This window comes from Oncorhynchus tshawytscha, linkage group LG10, assembly GCF_018296145.1.
Source record: "Oncorhynchus tshawytscha isolate Ot180627B linkage group LG10, Otsh_v2.0, whole genome shotgun sequence".
In the NCBI taxonomy this organism is placed as follows: domain Eukaryota; kingdom Metazoa; phylum Chordata; class Actinopteri; order Salmoniformes; family Salmonidae; genus Oncorhynchus; species Oncorhynchus tshawytscha.
The window spans coordinates 40,501,374-40,524,222 of NC_056438.1; the positions used below are offsets into that span (position 1 = coordinate 40,501,374).

The window sequence follows — 22,849 nt, forward strand, 5'->3', positions numbered from 1 at the left end:
CTGCTACCTCTGCCTTTGTGCAAGGAGGAGCACTGCCAGAGCCCTGCAAAATGACCTCCAGCAGGCCACAAATGTGCATTTGTCGGCTCAAACGGTCAGAAACGGACTCCATGAGGGTGGTATGAGGCCCCGACGTCCACAGGTGGGGGTTGTGCTTACACCGGCATTTGCCAGAGAACACCAAGATTGGCAAATTCGCCACTGGCGCCCTGTGCTCTTCACAGATGAAAGCAGGTTCACACTGAGCACATGTGACAGTCTGGAGATGCCGTGGAGAACGTTCTGCTGCCTGCAACATCCTCCAGCATGAGCGGTTTTGCAGTGGGTCAGTCATGGTGTGGGGTAGCATTTCTTTGGGGGCCGCACAGCCCTCCGTGTGCTCGCCAGAGGTAGCCTGACTGCCATTAGGTACCGAGATGAGATCCTCAGACCCCTTGTGAGACCATATGCTGGTGCGGTTAGCCCTGGGTTCCTCCTAATGCAAGACAATGCTAGACCTCATGTGGCTGGAGTGTGTCAGCAGTTCCTGCAAGAGGAAGGCATTGATGCTATGGACTGGCCCGCCCGTTCCCCAGACCTGAATACAATTGAGCACATCTGGGATATCATGTCTTGCTCCATCCACCAACAGACTGTCCAGGAGTGTTGCACCACAGACTGTCCAGGAGTTGGCGGATGCTTTAGTCCAGGTCTGGGAGGAGATCCCTCAGGAGACCATCCGCCACCTCATCAGGAGCATGCCCAGGCATTGTAGGGAGGTCATACAGGCACGTGGAGGCCACAAACACTACTGAGCCTCATTTAGACTTGTTTTAAGGACATTACATCAAAGTTGGATCAGCCTGTAGTGTGGTTTTCCACTTTAATTTTGAGTGTGACTCCAAATCCAGACCTCCATGGGTTGATAAATTTGATTTCCATTGATAATTTTTGTGTGATTTTGTTGTCAGCACATTCAACTATGTAAAGAAAAAAGTATTTCACAAGAATATTTCATTCATTCAGATCTAGGATGTGTTATTTTAGTGTTCCCTTTATTTTTTTGAGCAGTGAATATTGATTTGGCCTTTACTACTAAAGCCCATCGAAACGCATTGAATAACACATTCATCAATGGCAAAAAGGACAGTAAAAAATATATATATTAAGAAACAAGGTTTTGAAGTGTCTGTCCTAAATCTAAGATATAAAAAAATGAAGGAAATACACTACATGACCAAAAGTATGTGGACACCAGCTCATCGAACATCTCATTCCAGTTTAAGTACTGGAACACCTTGAAAATCAGACATTTCCTCAAGTTGGTACTTGAAAGAGCTTGAAATAAAATGAGTGGAGAACAGAAAATGATAAAATATGAAAAATATTAGAATAATGTATTGGTCATGTGAATACATTTCCAGGCGGACTACAAGGCGAGCTCGCTCATTCCACCTACACTGCCACTCAGCCAGGCAGGTACAGAACGGTTTGATCAGGCACTGCCAAACGTCACATGGATAGCTAAAATACAGGGAAAATGTAGATTTATCCTGAAAATTTAGATTTATCCAATATCCTGCATGGCAGGATATTGATGTTTATGAATGGGTTTTGCCAGACCCAACCAGGGAGGTAGTGGAGGGTAAACACACTTAAACGTTGTTTACGCACCGTTTTATTTGGTTGATTATTGTTTACCCACTTATTGCATTCCCAGCGTTTGATCAATGCTCAGAAGGCTTCTTGATCTGAGTTCTAATTGCGTCAGCCTCTGCGAACAAGTGGAATCGTGAATGATATGTGTGTGCTCGTTATGTTCGTCTGTTCCTCCGGATTTGCCGTGTTAGCTGCGTATTCATTCACCACTCTGTCCAATGGGAAACTTTCCCCACGACATAGGCGGAGAGGTGAAATGAGCTACCTCAGTCCAGACCTACAGTGGCAAGTAGCAAAGATGCCGTTGACGGTGGGAATTCTTTTAACATCCCTTGACTCCTGCGGTGTCAGCAGACATTCCCCCAAACAACCCCCCCCTGACTCTTGGAGAACGAGTGTTGATGTTTCAGTCAGATATCTAGCTAGCTAGGTAGCTCAAGGGCTCTGGCTCTTAGCCAGGTAACTAGCTGACTAGAAGGATGATGACTGAAATTAAGTTAGCTATAATCAAAATACCTTTTCTTTATAGAGAGTAGTGAGACATACAGTGTTGAGTCAGGCTGCAATGGAGGCAAAGGAGATACACAGAGAGAGGAAGCATTGAAACAAGCAGGGAGAGAGGTTAGTTGTACAGTGGTTCCAAAACTGGGGTCCGGGACCCATGTGAGGTCCTCTAAAATTTTAATAGGGTCCCCTGAGAGTCTTTAATCTTATTAAACACAGATTTTTTTTATCTTCAACTGGGTATAGAATACCACATTTTAGTCAACTAAGGGCTGTTTACACTTTCAGAATTGTTTTTCATGTAATTGTGTTGTGACAGCCAGAGGGGTGACAAATTGAGTGAAATACAGTATAAAGACAATTTAATATGCACACAGAACAAAAATATGAACTCAACATGCAACAATTTCAAAGATTTTGCTGAGTTACAGGTCATATAAGGAAATCAGTCAACATCATCAGTCCTGACTTACCACTCATGTATGTAGTAAATAAAGAGTGAAACATGTATTATTGAGGAGAACTTGTAAGGTAGTGATGAATAGTAAGTCAGTTTTTCCCCCTTGAAGTTATGGTGATATACTGCCATCTGTTAGCGACTAGAAACAATTACATAATAGGAACTATTACAAATGAATGGTTATTAAATAAATATTAGTGCTTGAAAAAGTACTTGAAAGTCCTCGAATTTGACTTGCCACTGTCTGTTTGAAGCCTGTATGGAGTTGGTCCCCTTTGCTGCTGTAACAGCCTCCACTCTTCTGGGAAGGCTTTCAACTAGATGTTGGCACATTGCTGCAGGGATTTTCTTCCATTCAGCTACAAGAGCATTAGTGAGGTCAGGCACTGATGTTGGGCGATTAGGCCTGCCTCGGAGTCAGTGTTCCAATTTATCCCAAGTGTTCGCTGGGGTTGAGGTCAGGGCTCTGTGCAGGTCAGTCAAGTTCTTCAACACCGATATGGACATAACACCGATATGGACATAACATTTCTGTATGGACCTCGCTTTGTGCACTGGGGCATTGTCATGCTGAAACAAGAAAGGGCCTTCCCCAAATGGTTGCCACAAAGTTGGAAGCACAGAATCGTCTAGAATGTCACTTTATGCTGAAGCGTAAAGATTTTCTTCACTGGAACAAAGGGGCCTAGCCTGAACCATGAAAAACAGCCCCAGACCATATCTTCTCCACCAAACTTTACAGTTGGCACTATGGATTGGGGAAAGTAGCGTTATCCTGGCATCTGCCAAACTCAGATTTGTCCGTTGGACTGCCATATGGTGAATTATGATTCATCACTACAGAGAACGTGTTTCCACTGCTTCAGAGTCCAGCCGACACTTGGCATTGTGCATGGTGATCTTAGACTTGTGTGTGGCTGCTCGGCCATCGAAACCCATTTCATGAAGCTCCCGACAAACAGTTCTTGTGCTGACGTTGCTTCCATAGGCAGTTTGGAACTTGGTAATGAGCGTTGCAACCGAGGACAGATGATTTTTACACGCCTCAGCACTCAGTGCTCCCATTCTGTGTGCTTGTGTGGCCTACCACTTCGCGGCTGAGCCTCTGTTGCTCCTAGATGTTTCCACTTCACAATAACAGTACTTGCAGTTGACTGGGGTAGCTCTAGCAGGGTAGAATTGATCAATTATTTGCCACGGTTATAGTATGTCAACCGTTAACCTCTTAGAGCTACTACCCCCCTACTTTTTTCAATTTCCGCCTGAAGACATACCCAAATCTAACTGCCTGTAGCTCAGGCACAGAACCAAGGATATGCATATTTTTGGTACCATTTGAAAGAAAACACTCTGAGGTTTGTGTAAATGTGAATTGAATGTAGGAGAATTTAACACAATAGATCTGGTTTAGATAATAAAATGAAGAAAACAATTTTTTCTTTTTGTTGTATCATCATTAAAATGAACAAGATAAAACAAACATTCAGATAGGATGATGGGGACAATTTCAGTGAAAAACATGAGGGCAACAGTACTTGTGCAAAGTTTCAGAATGATAACTTCTAAAACGTGTGCTACATGACATTTATCATGAAGTCACCCAGGTGTCCCACACAAGTAGCCCAAATGTACCCAAGTGGCCAAATTGGTGAAGTTATTCATTTTGAATGTAATAACTATATACAAAATACCAAAAAATACTTTTATATTATTAATTTCAAACAACGGCATTAGCATGAGAAGAACTTACCGGTCCAAAACGATGTCCTCTCTGTTCAAAAACTATTCCTCCGTTTGGGAATCGCTAACTGAATCGTCCTCGATCAATTTCTTCTATAATTGTGTGTACATCTGTATATCTAGTTTTTCCTGACTTAGTCGCCATACCGATTGATATATAAACAGCTGAATATGCGCTTTACCAAAACAATGCTGTGCGCAACATGCGTTGCTCCTTCCGGTATGAATCGTCAATGGCGAATGAACCTCTTTACGCCGGAGTTTACTACATGGGTTGGTCTTCCAACACATAAACATTACATATTGCCGTTTACCTCAGCTCATTGGCTATCTACCCAGCTAGATTTCAAGACGATCAGTGGTCATTGGGTTAAAATACAGTCAATCAACGAAACAGCGGGCAAATCATTGGTGCACAATGATGTCATTACTTGTTGTCTTCAAATCGGTTTATTTCAGTCAATACGTCCCGCGAAATGACCCAAACAAACTAGTTGATTGCAATGAAACCAAACATGACTGGAAAAGTCATGTTCTGTGTGTGTATTTACCTCGAATGTGTCGTCGTCAAATGGAATGAAACGGAATTCACGACACAAGCGGTTCAAAAAATGTTTCGTGTTAGGCTATAAAAGTGGATTTTATCAAACAAAAAAAACATTCATTGTGTAACAAGGAGCATTGGGATTGGAAACAGGAAGATCGTCAAAGGTAAACTATTCATTTTATTGCAGTTTGATTTTGTCATGCCTGTGCTGGTTGAAATTGTTGTTTTTTATGGGGCTCTATCCCCAGATAATCGCATCGTATTCTTTCGCAGTAAATCCTTTTTTAAATCTGACAACGCAGTTGGATTAGCAAGATTCTAGGCTTTCGAAACATGTGAGACACTTGTATTTTCATGAATGTTTAATATGACTATTTATGTAGCGATCACCGTATGTTGTCGAATTTCATCCCGCTATCGGGTTCCGCGCGCAGAGAGGTCAAGTTGGAAAAATGGCAGAGAAAGGCAAGCGACTGACGCGAACAGCCTGCTCTGCTCCTATCGAGTCTGCTGCTGTGCATTTAACTCAGTGGTTCCCAACCTTTTTCGTTTACTGCACCACCAATTGAATTTTGCTCTGCCGTAAGTCCCCCAGGATATACTCCATGTGCATTTTACCAGTAGACCTATGATCTCATGAGTCTTTTTAAGTACACCCCGTTGATAGGCCAGGTACCCCCAAGGGGTATAGTACGCCTGGTTGGGAACCATTGTTTTAGCTGACCCAATATTACAAAGTAGCGATTGGTGCTTTGGAGACATGCTGAAGTATGGACTGACTGCTGGGAACATGTCTACAACTTCCTCAACAAGCTGTCAAACTATCCAGGGCTCTATTACCTTTCTCACAAGTTGTAGGTGAACACAAAGAAATATAGTGTGCCTTTTTAAATCATGTCCAATCAATTGAATTTACCACAGGTGGACTCCAATCAATTTCAGTCTTACAGCAAAGGGTCTGAAAACTTATGTAAATAAGGTATTTCAGTTTTTTATTTAAAAAAAAAAGCATCCTTGATGTTTCTACAACTTGATTGGAGTCCACCTGTGCTAAATTCAATTGATTGGACATGATTTGGAAAGGCACACACCTGTCTAAGGTCCCTCAGTTGACAGTGCATGTCAGAGCAAAAACCAAGCCATGATGTCGAAGGAATTGTCCCTAGACAATTCATTATGGGCTATTGTGTTTTATATTTGATTAATAAAGTTGAATGTGGAATTAGTTGTTTTTACAACTTTCTCACTGTGTCAGATTATGCGTCTGTGTTTTCCCCAGTGCCTGTGTTTCGTAGCGAGTGAGTCATGCAAAAGACCGGTTGCGAGAGACGATGCTCGCGAATGGCTTTTGAATTTTGGAATATTGAGTGTCAGTTAGGACGTCGTGTGTGCATTGTCTCACTGCTCATTGTGGTGCATCCCTCTGGAGTTCATAAATGCCAAGTTAGTTTTTGTTCTGTGTCGTCGTCAATAGGCACGCACTGTAAATGATGCACACTTATTGGGGAGATGGCACTCAGTCCCCCACATAGGCTATTGAAAGAAGTGGCCATGCTTCTTCTTTTGGAAGACATTGTTATATTTTGTTAACATCATGTTTTCTTTAATCCTGTTATTCTTAGACTACTACACTAAATGTCTGAACCAAATATTTTAGTAAAAAAATGTTCCCGTTACAAAACCACACTGCAGGTTTATCTAAATTGTCTATATTTTTGTATATCAAATATGTTACTGTTCCTCTGTGTCATTTTACCACCACAGTGTAATGATGAGCACGTTTTGTTTCAGAGCAAGCTCAAAATAGTCATGTCTTCTCAATTGTACCTGCATATTTGATAAACGGCTACTTGTCTCTCAAACCTAGGTCATGTATGCTAAATGGTGCAAAAGGCTTAATTTGCATTCTATTGTTACAAAACCAGCACAGTAGGAGATAGTGGATGTAATTAGAACTTGTAAGTTAACTGCATTCATTATTGAGCCTTCCACTTGGGAGTCTCGGATCATATTTGAGTTTGGGGGTAGCGGTTGGTCATACGTAGTTAGCTTGTTTGTACTTGTTAGTTCAACCATCTTGGTCTTTTCTGAGTAGAGATCTGCAGAGATTTGATTTGGATGTTTCCGGCAGAGATTTGTAGTGGGTGTTTTCTCCCTGTCATCATAACCATACACTTGTGTGCCTGCAGGGAGGCGAGGCTCTGATGATGGAGAATGGACAGAGCACCGCCTCAAAGCTCGGCCTGCCGCCTCTCACCCCTGAGCAGCAGGAGGCACTGCAGAAGGTAAGGCCCCCTAGAACGGTTTTATTCCTGAGATTTTCACAAAAGCGAGAGGCCAACAGTGCAGACGTGGTATAGTCACAGACTGCAGTATTATTTTTTTCTGCTGAAGGAGTGGGGCAGTCACTCCTCACATATTTTTTTGTTAATTGGATTGAACTGAAACGGGGAAGAAATATGGAGGAGAGAGTGTGCTTTAATGACAGTACCCTATATAAAAGCAGGAAAATTGTCTGTAGTTTAACATGACAACATCTTTTGGATGGTAGACTATTTCATGATAACAATAATGGAATAATGAAGTCTAACCTCAACTTGACATTATTTCCCTTACAAATATATGAACCATCAATTATACATCTTATTTAGGAGACCTGGGGCTATCATTACAAAAAGTCATGCTTGATGCTTTTGTGCAGTTTTCAACTGAATTGGTTAAGTGAATAGCTCAATTGATGTTGATCAGTGTCACACATTGTATGACATTACTTATAATTTCTGTTCAGAGCACAGTAAAAAAAAATATATATATATATTTGACTCATTGACTTAACGTGTTAGCCCAGCCTATCAATATCAAAGCGACAAACCAAAGATATCCACATCAGGGTTTCCGTTAGCAAAATCTGGCGCCGGACAACGTGACCGGCAAGATTTTTAGTTTACCGGACATCCAAATGCGTTGGGTGTTTACTAGAGGTCGACTGAGTATGATTTTTCAACGCCGATATCGATTATTGGAGGACCAAAAAAAGCCTATACCGATTTGTATTTATTTATTTGTAATAATGACAATTACAACAATACTGATTGAACACTTATTTTAACTTAATATAATACACCAATAAAATCAATTTAGCCTCAAATAAATAATGAACCATGTTCAATTTGGTTTAAATAATGCAAAAACAAAGTGTTGGAGAAGAAAGTAAAAGTGCAATATGTGCCATGTAAGAAAGCTAACGTTTAAGTTCCTTGCTCAGAACATGAGAACATATGAAAGCTGGTGATTCCTTTTAACATGAGTCTCTTCAATATTCCCCCGTAAGAAGTTTTAGTTTGTCGTTATTATAGGAATTATAGACTATTTCTCTCTATACGATTTGTATTTCATATGCCTTTGACTATTGGATGTTCTTATAGGCACTTTAGTATTACCAGTGTAACAGTATAGCTTCCATCCCTCTCCTCGCCGCTACCTGGGCTCGAACCAGGAACACATCGACAACAGCCATCCTCGAAGCAGCGTTACCCATGCAGAGCAAGGGGAACAACTACTCCAAGTCTCAGAGCGAGTGACGTTTGAAACGCTATTAGCGCGCACCCCACTAACTAGCTAGCCATTTCACATCAGTTACACCAGCCTAATCTCGGGATTTGATAGGCTTGAAGTCATTAACAGCTCAATGCTTGAAGCACAGGGAAGAGCTGCTTTCAAAACGCACAAAAGTGATGTTGAATGAATGCTTACGAGCCTGCTGGTGCCTACCATCGCTCAGTCAGACTGCTCTATCAAATATCAAATCATAGACTTAATTATAACATAATAACACACAGAAATACGAGCCTTAGTTTCCGGACTCGACCATATTAATGACCTATCATTTCGAAAACAAAATGTTTATTCTTTCAGTGAAATACGGAACCTTTCTGTATTTTATCTAATGGGTGGCATCCATTAGTCTAAATATTCCTGTTACATTGTACAACCTTCAATGTTATGTCATAATTACGTAAAATTCTGGCAAATTAGTTCGCAATGAGCCAGCCGGCCCAAACTGTTGCATATACCCTGACTCTGTGTGCAATGAACGCAAGAGAAGTGACGCAATTAAACCTGGTTAATATTGCCTGCTAACCTTTCTTTTCGCTAAATATGCAGGTATAAAAATATATACTTCTGTGTATTGATTTTAAGAAAGGCATTGATGTTTATGGTTAGGTACACGTTGGAGCAACGACAGCCCTTTTTCGCCAAAGCGCACCGCATCGATTATATGCAATGCAGGACATGCTAGATAAACTAGTAATATCATCAACCATGTGTAGTTATAACTAGTGATTATGATTGATTGTTTTTTATAAGATAAGTTTAATGCTAGCTAGCAACTTACCTTGGCTTCTTGCTGCAGTCGTGTAACAGGCAGGCTCCTCGTGAGGCAGGTGGTTAGAGCGTTGGACTAGTTAACCGTAAGGTTGCAAGATTGAATCCCTGAGCTGACAAGGTAAAAACCTGTCGTTCTGCCCCTGAACAAGGCAGTTAACCCACCGTTCCTAGGCCGTCATTGAAAATAAGAATGTGTTCTTAACTGACTTGCCTCGTTAATAACTTCTTGACGCTACCCATCCCTGTCACGGGATCATTTTCATCAGCAACCGCTGAATAGCATAGCGCAACAGTCAAATAATATTACTAAAAAATATTCATATTCATGAAATCACAAGTGCAATATTGCAAAACACAGCTTAGCCTTTTGTTAATCCACCTGTCTCAGATTTTGAAATTATGCTTTACTGCGAAAGCAAGCCAAGCGTTTGTGTAAGTTTATCGATAGCCTAGCATAGCATTATGTACACTTAGCATCAGGAAGCTTGGTCACGAAAATCAGAAAAGCAATCAAATTAACCGTTTACCTTTGATCTTCGGATGTTTTCACTCACGAGACTCCCAGTTAAACAACAAGTGTTCCTTTTGTTCCATAAAGATTATTTTTATACCCAAAATACCTCCGTTTGTTTGTCGCGTTATGTTCAGAAATCCACAGGAAAGAGCGGTCACGACAACGCAGACGGAAATTCCAAATAGTCTCCATAATGACAACAGAAAAAGGGCAAACGTTTTTTATAATCATTCCTCAAGTAGTTTTTAAAATATATATTCGATAATATATCAACCGAGTGTGTAGGTTTTTCAATAACAGCAGGAGGAACAATGGCGGCTTTACGCTGTAGTGCAAAAACTCACTCTGAGAGCCCCCACCTATCCACTTACGCAATGTGATCTTTCACGCTCATTTTTCAAAATAAAAGCCTGAAACTATGTCTAAAGACTGTTGACACCTTAGGGAAGCCAGAGAAAATTGAATCTGGTTGATATACCTTTAAATGGAGGATAGGCATGCAAAGGAACAGAAGGGTTTCAAAATAAGAGGCACTTCCTGATTGGATTTTCCTCAGGGTTTCGCCTGCAATATCAGTTCTGTTTTACTCACAGACAATGTTTTGACAGTTTTGGAAACTTTAGTGTTTTCTATCCTAATCTGTCAATTGTATGCATATTCTAGGATCTGGTCCTGAGAAATAGGCGTTTACTTTGGGAACGTTATTTTTGCAAACATAAAAATAGTGTCTCCTAGCTTCGAGGTTTAAGTAAATAAAGTTGTAAAAAAAATACAAATCGGCAAAATCGGCGTCCAGAAATACCGATTTCCGATTATTATGAAAACTTGAAATCGGACCTAATTAATCGACCATTCCGATTAATTGGTCGACCTCTAGTGTGTACCGCATTAGGGCGTCCACCCACTGTTCTCAAAATCACATTTAGATTATTGTCATTTATCTTATCAGAATAGAAATTAGCCTGTAAAGTTCTAATAAATTATACCAGCATGACAGTTTTTATTGAAAAGGAAAACATTGCCTGTTGCGTCTTCATCCCTCCTATAAATCTTAAGAGTATAATTTAAAAAAATAAACTTTTAGCCTAGAATAAGTCGCCTGCACAGTAAAACAACTTCAAAATATATAATATTTGTATAATGTAATTTGCGAACGACCTGTCCTGTAGACTATTTGTATGAAATGTGTTAATAAATAACAAAACATGTCTGTTTTCAAATACAACCTAGGTCCCTCTAATGTAATTTAGCCTAGGCATGAACATTTTAATTAGGCCAATAACTAACATAACATTTCTGTCTACATGGCTGTCTGGCCGGTCATGTTAGAAGGGACCCAGCTTTTTTCAACTTTTCCTAGTAGGTTAGGATAATTAGGTTAAGGTTAGGAAAAGGGTTAGGGTTAGCAAAATTGCTAAAATAAATGCAAAATGTATCTTTTGATGTTAGTTTGACAAAAGATGGATTAAAGATTATGTACACACTGACAATATACATGTCTCTGCGCCCTAACAATGGGAGTCATTGTCCACAAAGCGGCACAGAGGGCTGTCTAGCTCCCGCCTTCCTTTCTTTGGATTGGTGGATACACCTCATTATTGTAATTGTTTTTTGAATATTTGATAAGGGTTGTTGACTTCAACTGCCTGTATTCAATGGAGAGAGAATCTATTCTGCTAGCGTCATGCAATGAATATGTGTAGTGTTAGGTTCTAATTCCCAGAGTAAAAACTCAACGGACACTATGAAAGCTCAAACCAAGTTTTTTCTTCCCTGAGGGTCAATACAGTTGCATTAGACAAAGACATGGTTAGAATAGTTGTTTTATACTGTATCTGACCCACTTTGGGTGGAGTCTCGCTAAACATTACATCTTTATTTCTAGGTAGGAAACAAAGTGATACGGTAATACACTTTTCCTCTCCCTTAACGTGACCTGACCTGTCCTCAACCCCCTTCTTCACGAATCCATGGCTCTCCCCTCATCAATGCATGCCACATGTAGTCGCTTTCCCTACACTCAGTACATTTCAAGCTTAGTTGCACCCACCTTCTTCCTACAGATAACCATTAACCTCTGGTGTAGACCCTAGACTACGGCACCCCTCAGGTCTCTAATGATTAATAACATTTCAAGTTCAGAAATCCATTCCTATCAATAGCCATCTCGAGACAACTCCAATATAAAGTTATTTTTCCAAAGTTGCCGAGAGGTCACATGTCCTACTTATATCAGTAACAACTTAAGCATTATGAAACTTTAATTAGATCAAATAAACCTCAAGTAGCAAATTAGCCAGACATTTTTTTGTTGTTGACCAAATTTGACGTTCATAGACCTCGATGCAAAAACTCCTTGTTTGGCTGTCTAAACAAAGCAAAAACTCCACCTGCTGGAGGGAGACAGATTTTTTGCCGAATTGGGCCTCTCTCTTCCTTTTCCTCACTTGGCTGGATCCCTTCTAGCCCATGACCGGGCCGGCCAGTCCCACTCCCCATTCCCATTGTGATTTAGCACCACAGCAGTGGAAAGAGGACACTCTAGGTGGCCACAAAATGAACAATCAAATTCGATATGTAAATAAACAAAATTACTTACGGCTGGTTCATTGAGAGAGAGCTTATTTTACCATGCTTCTGTGAAACGAGGCTCGCTTCATGCATTTATGAAAACACTTGTTTCCAACGCTCAAATTATGTATTTTTACAGTTCTACTGAATGATGTTAATAAATGTTATGTTTATTGTAATTTGAACTATTGTGGGGTTGTGGCTCGAGTCGTGTGATTTATACGTGGCTTATTGATACAACTGTTTCCTACTATAGTAGTTGGCTGCCTAGTGATGACAACATTGTAACTCTCCAATCTGAATAGTTGGCAATGATGTTTCGTTTCCAAGTGCTACTGAATAACCTCAACTGATATGCACCAATTGCTCACGATACAAATCATTACTCTAGTCCAGTGATTCCCAAACTATTATAGTCCCGTACCCCTTCAAACATTCAACCTCCAGCTGCGTACCCCCTCTAGCACCAGGGTCAGAGCACTCTCAAATGTTGTTTTTGCCATCATTGTAAGCCTGCCACACACACTATGATACATTTATTAAACATAAGAATGAGTGTGAGTTTTTGTCACAACCCGGCTCGTGGGAAGTGACAAAGAGCTCTTATAGGACCAGGGCACAAATAATACTAATCAATAATTTTGTTCTTTATTTAGCCATCTTACATATAAAACCTTATGTTCATAAAAAAATTGTGAATAACTCACCACAGGTTAATGAGAAGGTGCGCTTGAAAGGATGAAAATAACTCTGCAATGTTGGGTTGCATTGGAGAGAGTCTCTGTCTTTTTCCACACAGTCTGTGCCTGTATTTGGCCCTCACTAGCGTGAAAACTAAGAATCCACTCTCACATAGGTATGTGGTTGCAAAGGGCATCAGTGTCTTAACAGTGCGATTTGCCGAGGCAGGATACTCTGAGCGCAGCCCTATCCAGAAATCTGCTAGTGGCTTCTGATTAAATACAATTTTCACAGAACCTCTTGTCGCAATTTCGATGAGGCTCTCTTGTTCAAATATTGGCAAGTGGACATTAGGCAGGGCATGAAAGAGGTAACAAATCCAATTGTTTGTGTCATCCGTTTCGGGAAAATACCTGCGTAATTTCGCACCCAGCTCACTCAGGTGCTTCACTATATCACATGAGACATTGTCCGTACCTGAGTTAATTTACACACAAAAAAATCAAACAATGATGGAAAGACCTTGTTAATGCAGACAGAGAAGAGCTCCAACTTCTTAATCATAGCACATTGAATATAGCTGCGGAGATTCCCTGTAGTCCTAGATTCAGATCATTCCGGCGAGAAAAAACATCACCCAGATACGCCAGTCATGTGAGAAATTAATTCTGAAAATTATGTTCTGTAAATAAAACTTTAAGCTCATCTCTCAATTTTAAAAAAACATGTCAATACTTTGCCCCTTGATATCCAGCGCACTTCTATATGTTGTAAAAGCGTGGTCCCTGCCCATATCATTGCATAATGCCGAAAATACATGAGAGATCAGGGGCCTTGCTTTACAGTGAAAATGGTTAACTTGGTTTGTGTTCAAAACGTCTTTCAAGCTGTCCCTTGGCAGCAAGAGCCTCTCGGTGGATGCTGCAGTGTACCCAAGTGGCGTCGGGAGCAACTGCTTGCCTGCGCATTACCACTCCACTATGTCTCCCTGTCATGGCTTTTGCTCCATCAGTACAGATACCAACATGAGCAGCAGCTACATTCGGACCGGTAGTAGAATTCCTGCAAAAGAGTAACGGTTAATGTGATTGGATGTTAATTAGTTGTTATTTCGCTGAACACTAGATGGTTTTTCTTTTTGGCAGTGAAATGAGGCTACTCCGGCGACAAAAAACTCACTCAAATGTATAGCTCCATTGGAAAATATAAATGGACTTTGAAAAGGTGTAGAGATTTTTTTTTGGTTAAATGTGAATCACATTATTTGGCGTACCCCTGACGGCATTGCGTGTACCCCAGTTTGGGTATACCTGGTCTGGGTTAATATGGGAAAGTAAAAAAATTCTCATTTAATTGGAAGAACCTGAAAAGGTATGTTCGACAATTTAATTTATTAAATTGAATGAGACCATGATATCCAATCAATTGAGATTGTCTGGGTTATCATAAGTGTAACCAGTAGTTTAAATGTTATGAATGTACCCCATTCACCACATGGTTCACATGTCCCTAAGGCCGAAGCCACATGGGATTCCCGCGAGCGTGGGACTTCCAAGCTTAGCAAAAACACATTTGACTGATTAATCAATGTTATTGATAAATCAAACCTTAAACTTTAATTAACCTGAAAGTGTTGCTGTATCAAGGTTAATGTGGAAAAGTTTAAATTGTCTCATTTGTAGAAACCAATCATTTTGGATATAATTTTAAATATCCATTTGAAAAAGGTAAGTCTGACAATTTTACCTCTTAGTTAACTGAAATGAGATAACGATATCCCATCCGTTGAGATTGGCTGGATATGATATCATAAGTAACCACTTGATATAAACGTGATACACGTTGGATGTCACAAATAATAATTATTTTAATTTTATTTTATATAGTTATTATTTTTAAATTCTGGTGTTTCTTCACCCCCAGGGGTCACTGATTTGCAGAAAGCTGAAATAAAACGGAAGTACAAAGGGCGGGACTTCCGTCGCCCAAGACAGAGGAATTTCAACATGACACAGGAAAAACCAAATGGTTGCTCTCCCTTTGTTAGCTGTAGCATCTTGTGCAAGCTAATCCTACTTTGTACACTTTCAAGCATAACATAGGATCCCCTTAAAACGGCACAGATCCCGCTAACGGGATCGATATGACAACAGCCAGTGAAAGTGCAGGGCGCCAAATTCAAAACAACAGAAATCCCATAATTAAAATTCCTCAAACATTCAAGTATGTTACACCATTTTAAAGATACACTTCTTGTTAATCCCACCACAGTGTCCGATTTCAAAAAGGCTTTACAGCGAAAGCAAACCAAACGATTGTTAGGTGAGTGCCTAGTCACGGAACATTTTTTCCGGCCAAAGGGAGGAGTCACAAAAAGCAGAAAAAGAGAGAAATTAATCACTAACCTTTGATCTTCATCAGATGACACTCATAGGACTTCATGTTACACAATACATGTATGTTTTGTTCGATAAACTTCATATTTATATACAAAAAATCTCAGTATACATTGGCGCGTTATGTTCAGTAGTTCCAAAATATCCGGTGATTTTGCAGAGAGCCACATCAATTTACAGAAATACTCATAATAAACATTGATAAAAGATACAACTATTATGCATGGAATTATAGATACCCTTCTCCTTAATGCAACCGCTGTGTCAGATTTCAAAAAGGCTTTACCGAAAAAGCACACCATGCAATAATCTGAGTACAGCGCTCAGAGAGTACAGCGCCATGTTGTGTAGTCAACAGAAGTCAGAAATAGCATTATAAATATTCACTTACCTTTGATGATCTTCATCAGAATGCACTCCCAGGAATCCCAGTTCCACAATGTTTTTTTTCTTCCGATAATGTCCATCATTTATGTCCAAATACCTCCTTTTGTTAGCGCATTCAGTTCAGTAATCCAAATTCATGACGCACGATCACTAGGAGCAGACAAAGTCAAAAAGTTCCGTTACAGTCTGTAGAAACATGTCAATCGATGTATAGAATCAATCTTTAGGATGTTTTTAACATAAATCTTCAATAATGTTCCAACTGATGAATTCCTTTGTCTGTAGAATTGCAATGGAACGCAAGCTAACTATCACGTGAACGCGCGTGTGGCCAGCTCATGCCTCTCTGGCAGACCTCTGACTCATTCCCCTCCCATTTGCCCCCACTTCACAGTAGAAGGATCAAACAAGGTTCTAAAGACTGTTGACATCTAGTGGAAGCCTTAGGAAGTGCAATATGACCCCATAGACACTGTCTATTTGATAGGCCAAGAGTTGAAAAACTACAAACATCAGATTTCCCACTTCCTGGTTGAATTTTTTTATCAGGTTTTTGCCTGCCATATGAGTCCTGTTATACTCAGACATCATTCAAACAGTTTTAGAAACTTCAGAGTGTTTTCTATACAAATCTACTAATAATATGCAATATATTAGCAACTGGGCCTGAGTAGCAGACAGTTCACTCTGGGCACCTTATTCATCCAAGCTACTCAATATTGCCCCCAGCCATAACAAGTTAAACAAGGGAATGATTTGACTAATAACGCCTTCCATTCAAACCCTTTACGGCGCTATTTTTGCGATGTTTTAACCGGAATGCGCAGAAAACAACGAAATACACTGTGGTCTCCTCACGCTGCTGAAAACGTGGGTGACAGAGAATTATCGATTGGTCAGGGTAATATGACCTCAAATTTCAATCGGCTGGCCCTATGTCCTCGCTCTTGACATTAATAATGACCGAGTCTACCCGCTTCTGAACACGAGAGACAGAAATAGCACTTTGGCCCAACGCGTCTATTTATCAGATTTCTATAATTAGCACTATAAATGTAATCTTAACCCTACACCGACTATGTCAGAGAAACAAGACAGAGGGAACCTCCTTGTATTGTTCAAATGGCAACACACGTCAACAAATCCTGTCTACCACTCCCAAATTGTATAATATAATATGGGTGCGTAATGCAATCTGCTTTCCAATTTTATATAGGCTGAATCAAAATAAATGCTTCATTTTATCTTAGATTCCTCGCATGGGAGCATCATTATGTTGTATCGTTGACTATCTTATCAAATCAATTCTCTGAGTAATTTAATTCCACGATTTAAAACTAATCAAGGAACTTGAATTAACTTGGAAGTCGGGGCACCACGGGAATGTTTATAGTTTCAAATCCCGACTATAACGCTTCAGATATTTTCATATCCTATCGAGTACAGTCTTGTATTATTATTACCTCTTCAGTCTCATTACTGAATGTTGCAAACCCTTGAATATCTGCACAAACCCTCGCCTAAATCATGAATCAGCGATATACAAATTGGCTCAATGATTAAGTTAATTAGTAAATAAATAAATCCCTGAATTGCATGAACACACACAATTAGTTCATACACGGGTTACTACATTATACAAAAAAAAGTCCCGAGTCGATGAAACCGATATGACGTCTAGGTAAACAAAGGAAAGGGGGTGGGGACCGCTCGAGTGGGAAACTCATAGCTGATAACTACACTCATAGAAATTGCTAATACTTTGAATATGAACAACCACTCATTCGAAAACAAATTTACGTATTTACGAGTGTAGCAATTTACGTATTTACGAGTGTATGTCTTGCTGCCTCTCTCTGTGGTCGCCGGTCCATCTGCTGGAGAGAGCCGGCAAGAAAAGTTTTTTTCCAAATGTTGGTTTTCTTCTTCCTAGATTAGGTACATTTTCAGCTGCAGACTGAAAAGGCCTTGTCTAAGATTGGCTCCTTCTGTAGCAATGTTTTAGAGTTGAACCATTTCTAGCTTTATAGCTGTATGGTCTCCTCGGCCTATGGAGTTGTAGTTCTTAACCATTCACATGTAGCTACCTCTCCGTGCTTTTCTGGTCTTGTAGTTTTAAACCGTTTGTCAGCCGTGTAGCCTCACCTGCACGCTGTCTGGTCTAATGGCCTATAGAATTGGAGCCATTCCAACGTGGGGACTCCATCCCGGCGTTCTCTAACTTAATGTACATTTTGTAGGAAGTGGGTTTTATAGTCTGGAAGAAGGGGGCATTCCATGATGCCGACCAAGTCTATGCCCACATGGCCACTGACTTGGTTAAAACCTTTATAAAAATAACAATTCTCATTTAGAAGGCATACATCACATCTTTTCACAAATAGTTTCATATTTACTCATTCATTTTATCCAACATCTAGATGTAAATCTGATCATTGAAAAGTGTACACAGAGATACAGTAATGAGGTCACCAAATGAAACAACTTTGACAGGATTGTTCTTAAAATACCCACAGACAATTCCCACATTCTCAAAAATAGAAATATTGTTTAATTATTCAAATGTTTAATTGTCCAAGTGTCTCTCTGTGTTCCATAGTTTTACATTCCAATCTCAAACACCACAGAGCATAGAGGCAGCATATTTTACGACCGCCATAAAACAGCCGACTTCCCGCTCTCCCCCTCTTCGAGAGAGAACACGCTATAGAGCGGACCCACTGTAACCTGATCCTTCAGATCGTCACAGGGGAGTTATGACAATACCCAATGAGAGATAAACCTGAGTTTTTTTTTCTTAGACCAATGTGGCAAACAAATTGATATTTGAATGTGATTCGATTGCTAAATTTTGACAATATTTGCCCTGCACTAAACACACCATATTCTACTGATAAGATACTCAACAGGACCCTGATGAGCTGAGTGTGTTGAGCATGGCTGGGAAAATAGCCTTGCACCCCAGTAGCTCTCCAGATGGAGAGTTGGCTATATTTGTTTTATACAGTAACAGTACAGTTTAACTGAGGCATTTTCTCGTTGCGGTATAGACTATGAAGTATTCGGATACTAAGTGTGCAGGCTGGTATTGGTATCGAAGGTCACATTTCTGGTATCATGTCACTAGTGTGATGTTGAAAATGTCAACCTCTTCTCTTTCCCTTCATTTGCCTGCAGGCGAAGAAGTATGCCATGGAGCAAAGCATTAAAAGTGTGCTGGTCAAACAGACCCTGGCTCATCAACAACAGCAGCTCACCAACTTACAGGTAAGGAGAACCTTGGCACCACTGCACCGGCCTCATTTGTGGGGTGTCAGAACCCCTGCAGTCTTCACATTTTGTTGGAACATTTAACATATTTAAATGTTCTACACAATGTACTACCCACTTCATGGAAAACAAATACGGCCATACAAAGTTTATTTACTGTTGAAAAAACAAACAACCTAGATGTCCGCACCTCTGCGTAAATTGAATTAGCATAATACAAAAATCCCCATCAAAATCTACACCCGTTTAATGTTCCCAATCACTGCACTGGGGCATTGGGATATTTTTTTAGACTAGAGGAAAGAGTGCCTCGTACTGGCCCTCCAACATCACTTCCAGCAGCATCTGGTCTCCCATCCAGAGACCAGAGTTCAGCTTCAGAAGAAATCCAGCAGTGGGATGCAGGGTGGTATGCTGCTGGACCATGAGTCATCCCAAAAATCGGGGTTCTCACAAAAACATCTGTAGCGTCCAAATGGTTTGGTCATATTTTAGTTTGTAGGCCAGTCTATGGAAAGGTGAGACTCTCAAGAACACGTACATGGTGGAAGCCCACAAGCCTCACATGTCTCATCTGAAGGTAGCCCGGTACCAGTTTAAAAAATGAGTGGAAGTAGTTTAGTGACCCCCAAGGGGTCCTAAAATTCAAAATCAAAAGTTAAATTATCCTTCTTATAACAATTACATATGTTGGCAATGAGGCCCTTTATCTACTTCCATGAAGTCAGATGAACTTGTGGATACCAATTGTATGCATGTGTGTCCAGTGTGGAAGAAGTGTGCGGTAGTACTAACGAGCGTTAGCGCAATGACTGGGATTCTATGGGTATCTAATAGCAAGCTAGGAGATAAAATGGAATTGTAGACATTAAACGAAAAAAGATACACAGAATATTTGCAAGGTTATAGCAAACATAACGTTCTCATGATTTGGTCATTCAATTTATGGAACATTGCAACTCTGTAGATGCTAGTCAGCCTGAAAAGTAAACATGGGCTCATGGTAGATGCTGTATTACTGGCCTAAGGTAAGATAAATGTCACTAAACTAGTAATGGTACATTTCCCAAAGAAAAAGTGTCTGTTCTTGCTTCAGCTCTCTAGAAGTGTATTAACCTGTTAAACTCTGATACCCTCTGGTGGCATTTTCAAAACATATATATGGATGGAGTACACATGTGTTATTAAGGTATATGAAAGTTCACATGTTCCAGAAGGAATTTCTGCCATAAAACACATTTTGATAAGAAATAAATGTTTTACGTTCGATGGCTGCTCCTGGGAAGTAGTGACGTGCGACATACATCTACTTTCCTGAAATGAGTATTGATGCCCACCCACTGGGGAGCAAGAGAAGTTAACATTCAATTCTCTGGCAATAGCTCTGGTGGACATTCCTGCAGTCAGCATGCCAATTGCACGCTCCCTCAAAACCGGAGACATCTGTGGTATTGTGTTGTGTGACAAAACTGCACATTTTAGGGTGGCCTTTTATTGTCCCCACCACAAGGTATACCTGTGTAATGATCATGCTATTTAATCAGCTTCTTCATATGCCACAGCTCTCAGGTGGATGGATTTTCTTGGCAAAGGAGAAATGTAAACAAATTTGCCATTTTTAAAAATAATATTTTTGTGCGTATTGAGCATTTCTGGGATCTTTTATTTCAGCTCATGAAACATGGGACCAACACTGTACATGTTGCGTTTATTTTTGTTCGGTATAGTATAAAACATGACTCAATTACTTTCAATGCTGCTTTTTAGAATACTTTTTGATTGATGGGCCTTTATCCTTAAATGTATACTTTTTTATCTTAGATGGCATCGTTGACAATGGGCTTTGGCGATCCCCTCTCACCTTTACAATCGGTAAGCTGTTATATAATTTATTATGTTAAAAACTCCATGTTATTTTTATCATAACATGTATGTCTTGTTGTTAAACCAAAGTGTCAAAATAGAGAATGTTTGCATGATTTTCTCTGTATTTTTTTTATTCAATTACACAATCAATGGAGTGAAGTCCATGCAATATGGAATGTCAATAACTGAAGGAAGCAATTCCACCGATCTCGAATTCTTGTGTGTCTTTGGTCAGTGTTTGTGTTTGTAATATACAGTGGAACAGCAAGTCAGTGCTATATTCAAGCATTTTCCTCCTATTGTAGGTAGCGGCTCAGAGACAGCGAGCATTAGCCATCATGTGCCGAGTGTACGTGGGCTCCATTTACTACGAGCTGGGAGAGGACACGGTCCGGCAGGCCTTTGCCCCGTTCGGCCCCATCAAGAGCATCGACATGTCCTGGGACTCTGTTACAATGAAACACAAGGTGAGATTTCACAACTGAACATTAGAACATCCCAGACTTGTTTTCCTCAGCTGAACTCAGCTGTTGAATGAGGGATTCCTTTACTGTATGTTCTTTGTATCTACCCACAATGTTGTAAGGATATTTATTATTATTGCATTTGTGTATAATTTAAACTATAGCCCGACCAATATCATTGTCTTCCGTCAGGTGGTGCCACTCCTGTGCAACGCTCGTCCCTCAACCGACCTGTCTTGTAGGTCGTGGAATAAAAATTGTTATATTTTAAGCATCCGTCACAGAAAATGAAAACATAGTTCCTCATTTCTGGAATTACTGAGGTCTCGCATGAATCTCTGACACAGGCAGAATTAGCTTAATTATTATACACACATTTTGACAGTGATTCAAAGATTTGCAATTGTTAGAAAATGTATTCAAAGCGGCTCTACCTCCTGCAAAAATGATCTGAAAGCATATCGTTCGCCACTGACTTGATCAGCTGATTGAACTTGTTGCTAGCTAGCTTGCTGAAATACTAGGTAAGCAAGCTTGTCTCTAAATGTTTAAACCTGTTGAAAGCTACTTTTGCAGCTTGTTGATGTATAGTGCTGTGAAAAAGTATTTGGCCCCTTCTAATTTTCTCTACTTTTGCATATTTACTGAATGCTATAAGATCTTCAACCAAAACATAATATTAAATAAAGGGAACCTGAGTGAACAAATAACACAACAGTTACATATTTATTACTTATTTAATTTATTTCATAAACAAAGGTATGCAACACCCAATGCCCCTGTGTTGAAAAAGTAATTGCCCCCTTACACTCAATAACTGGTTGTGCCATCTTTAGCTGCAACGACTCCAACCACACGCTTCATGTATGGTAGTTGTTTAACAGTCTCACGTATCTGTGAGTTTTTGGCCCACTTATCCATGCAGAACTGCTTTAACTCAGCGACATTTGTGTTTTCAAGCATGAACTGCTCATTTCAAGTCCTGCCACAACATCTTAATTGGGATTAGGTCTGGACTTTGACAAAACATCAAATTTGTTGCTTTATCCATTTTCATGTAGATTTTTTTTAGATGGCCTCCATTATGTTTTGTGAAAACCAAACACTGCATTCCACATTAAGAACCTCCTACGGTCAAGCATGGTGGTGGTAGTGTGATGCATTGCTGCCTCAGGACCTGGTCGACTTGCCTTTAATAGAAGGAACCATGAATTCTGCTTTTTATCAGAGAATTCTACAGGAGAATGTCAGGCCATCTGTCTGAGGTTGCAGTTAAAGGTGGCACCACCAGTTATTGAGTGTAAGGGGGCAATAACTTTTTCACACAGGGGAATTGGGTGTTGCATAACTTTGTTAATTAAATAAATCAAATTAGTATACTTTAAATATATATATATATATATATATATAATATATATTTGG

General features: G+C 40.0%; 1 protein-coding gene across 2 annotated transcripts in view; it reads left to right on the top strand.

Moving 5' to 3' along the window:
• The window catches only part of puf60a (poly-U binding splicing factor a), an 82,767-nt gene that overhangs the window by 8,521 nt on the left and 51,397 nt on the right, over nucleotides 1-22,849 (top strand). Inside the window, exons 1-5 of one of the 2 annotated variants that reach the window (XM_024403975.2) lie at nucleotides 4,851-5,053; nucleotides 7,079-7,174; nucleotides 19,005-19,094; nucleotides 20,919-20,969; nucleotides 21,269-21,430. In XM_024403975.2, coding sequence (XP_024259743.1) covers nucleotides 7,094-7,174; nucleotides 19,005-19,094; nucleotides 20,919-20,969; nucleotides 21,269-21,430 — 384 coding nt within the window. In that variant the 5' untranslated portion in view covers nucleotides 4,851-5,053; nucleotides 7,079-7,093. Of the gene's footprint in view, nucleotides 1-4,850; nucleotides 5,054-7,078; nucleotides 7,175-19,004; nucleotides 19,095-20,918; nucleotides 20,970-21,268; nucleotides 21,431-22,849 lie in introns of those variants that run through there. The other variant, XM_024403974.2, reaches the window with a different exon arrangement.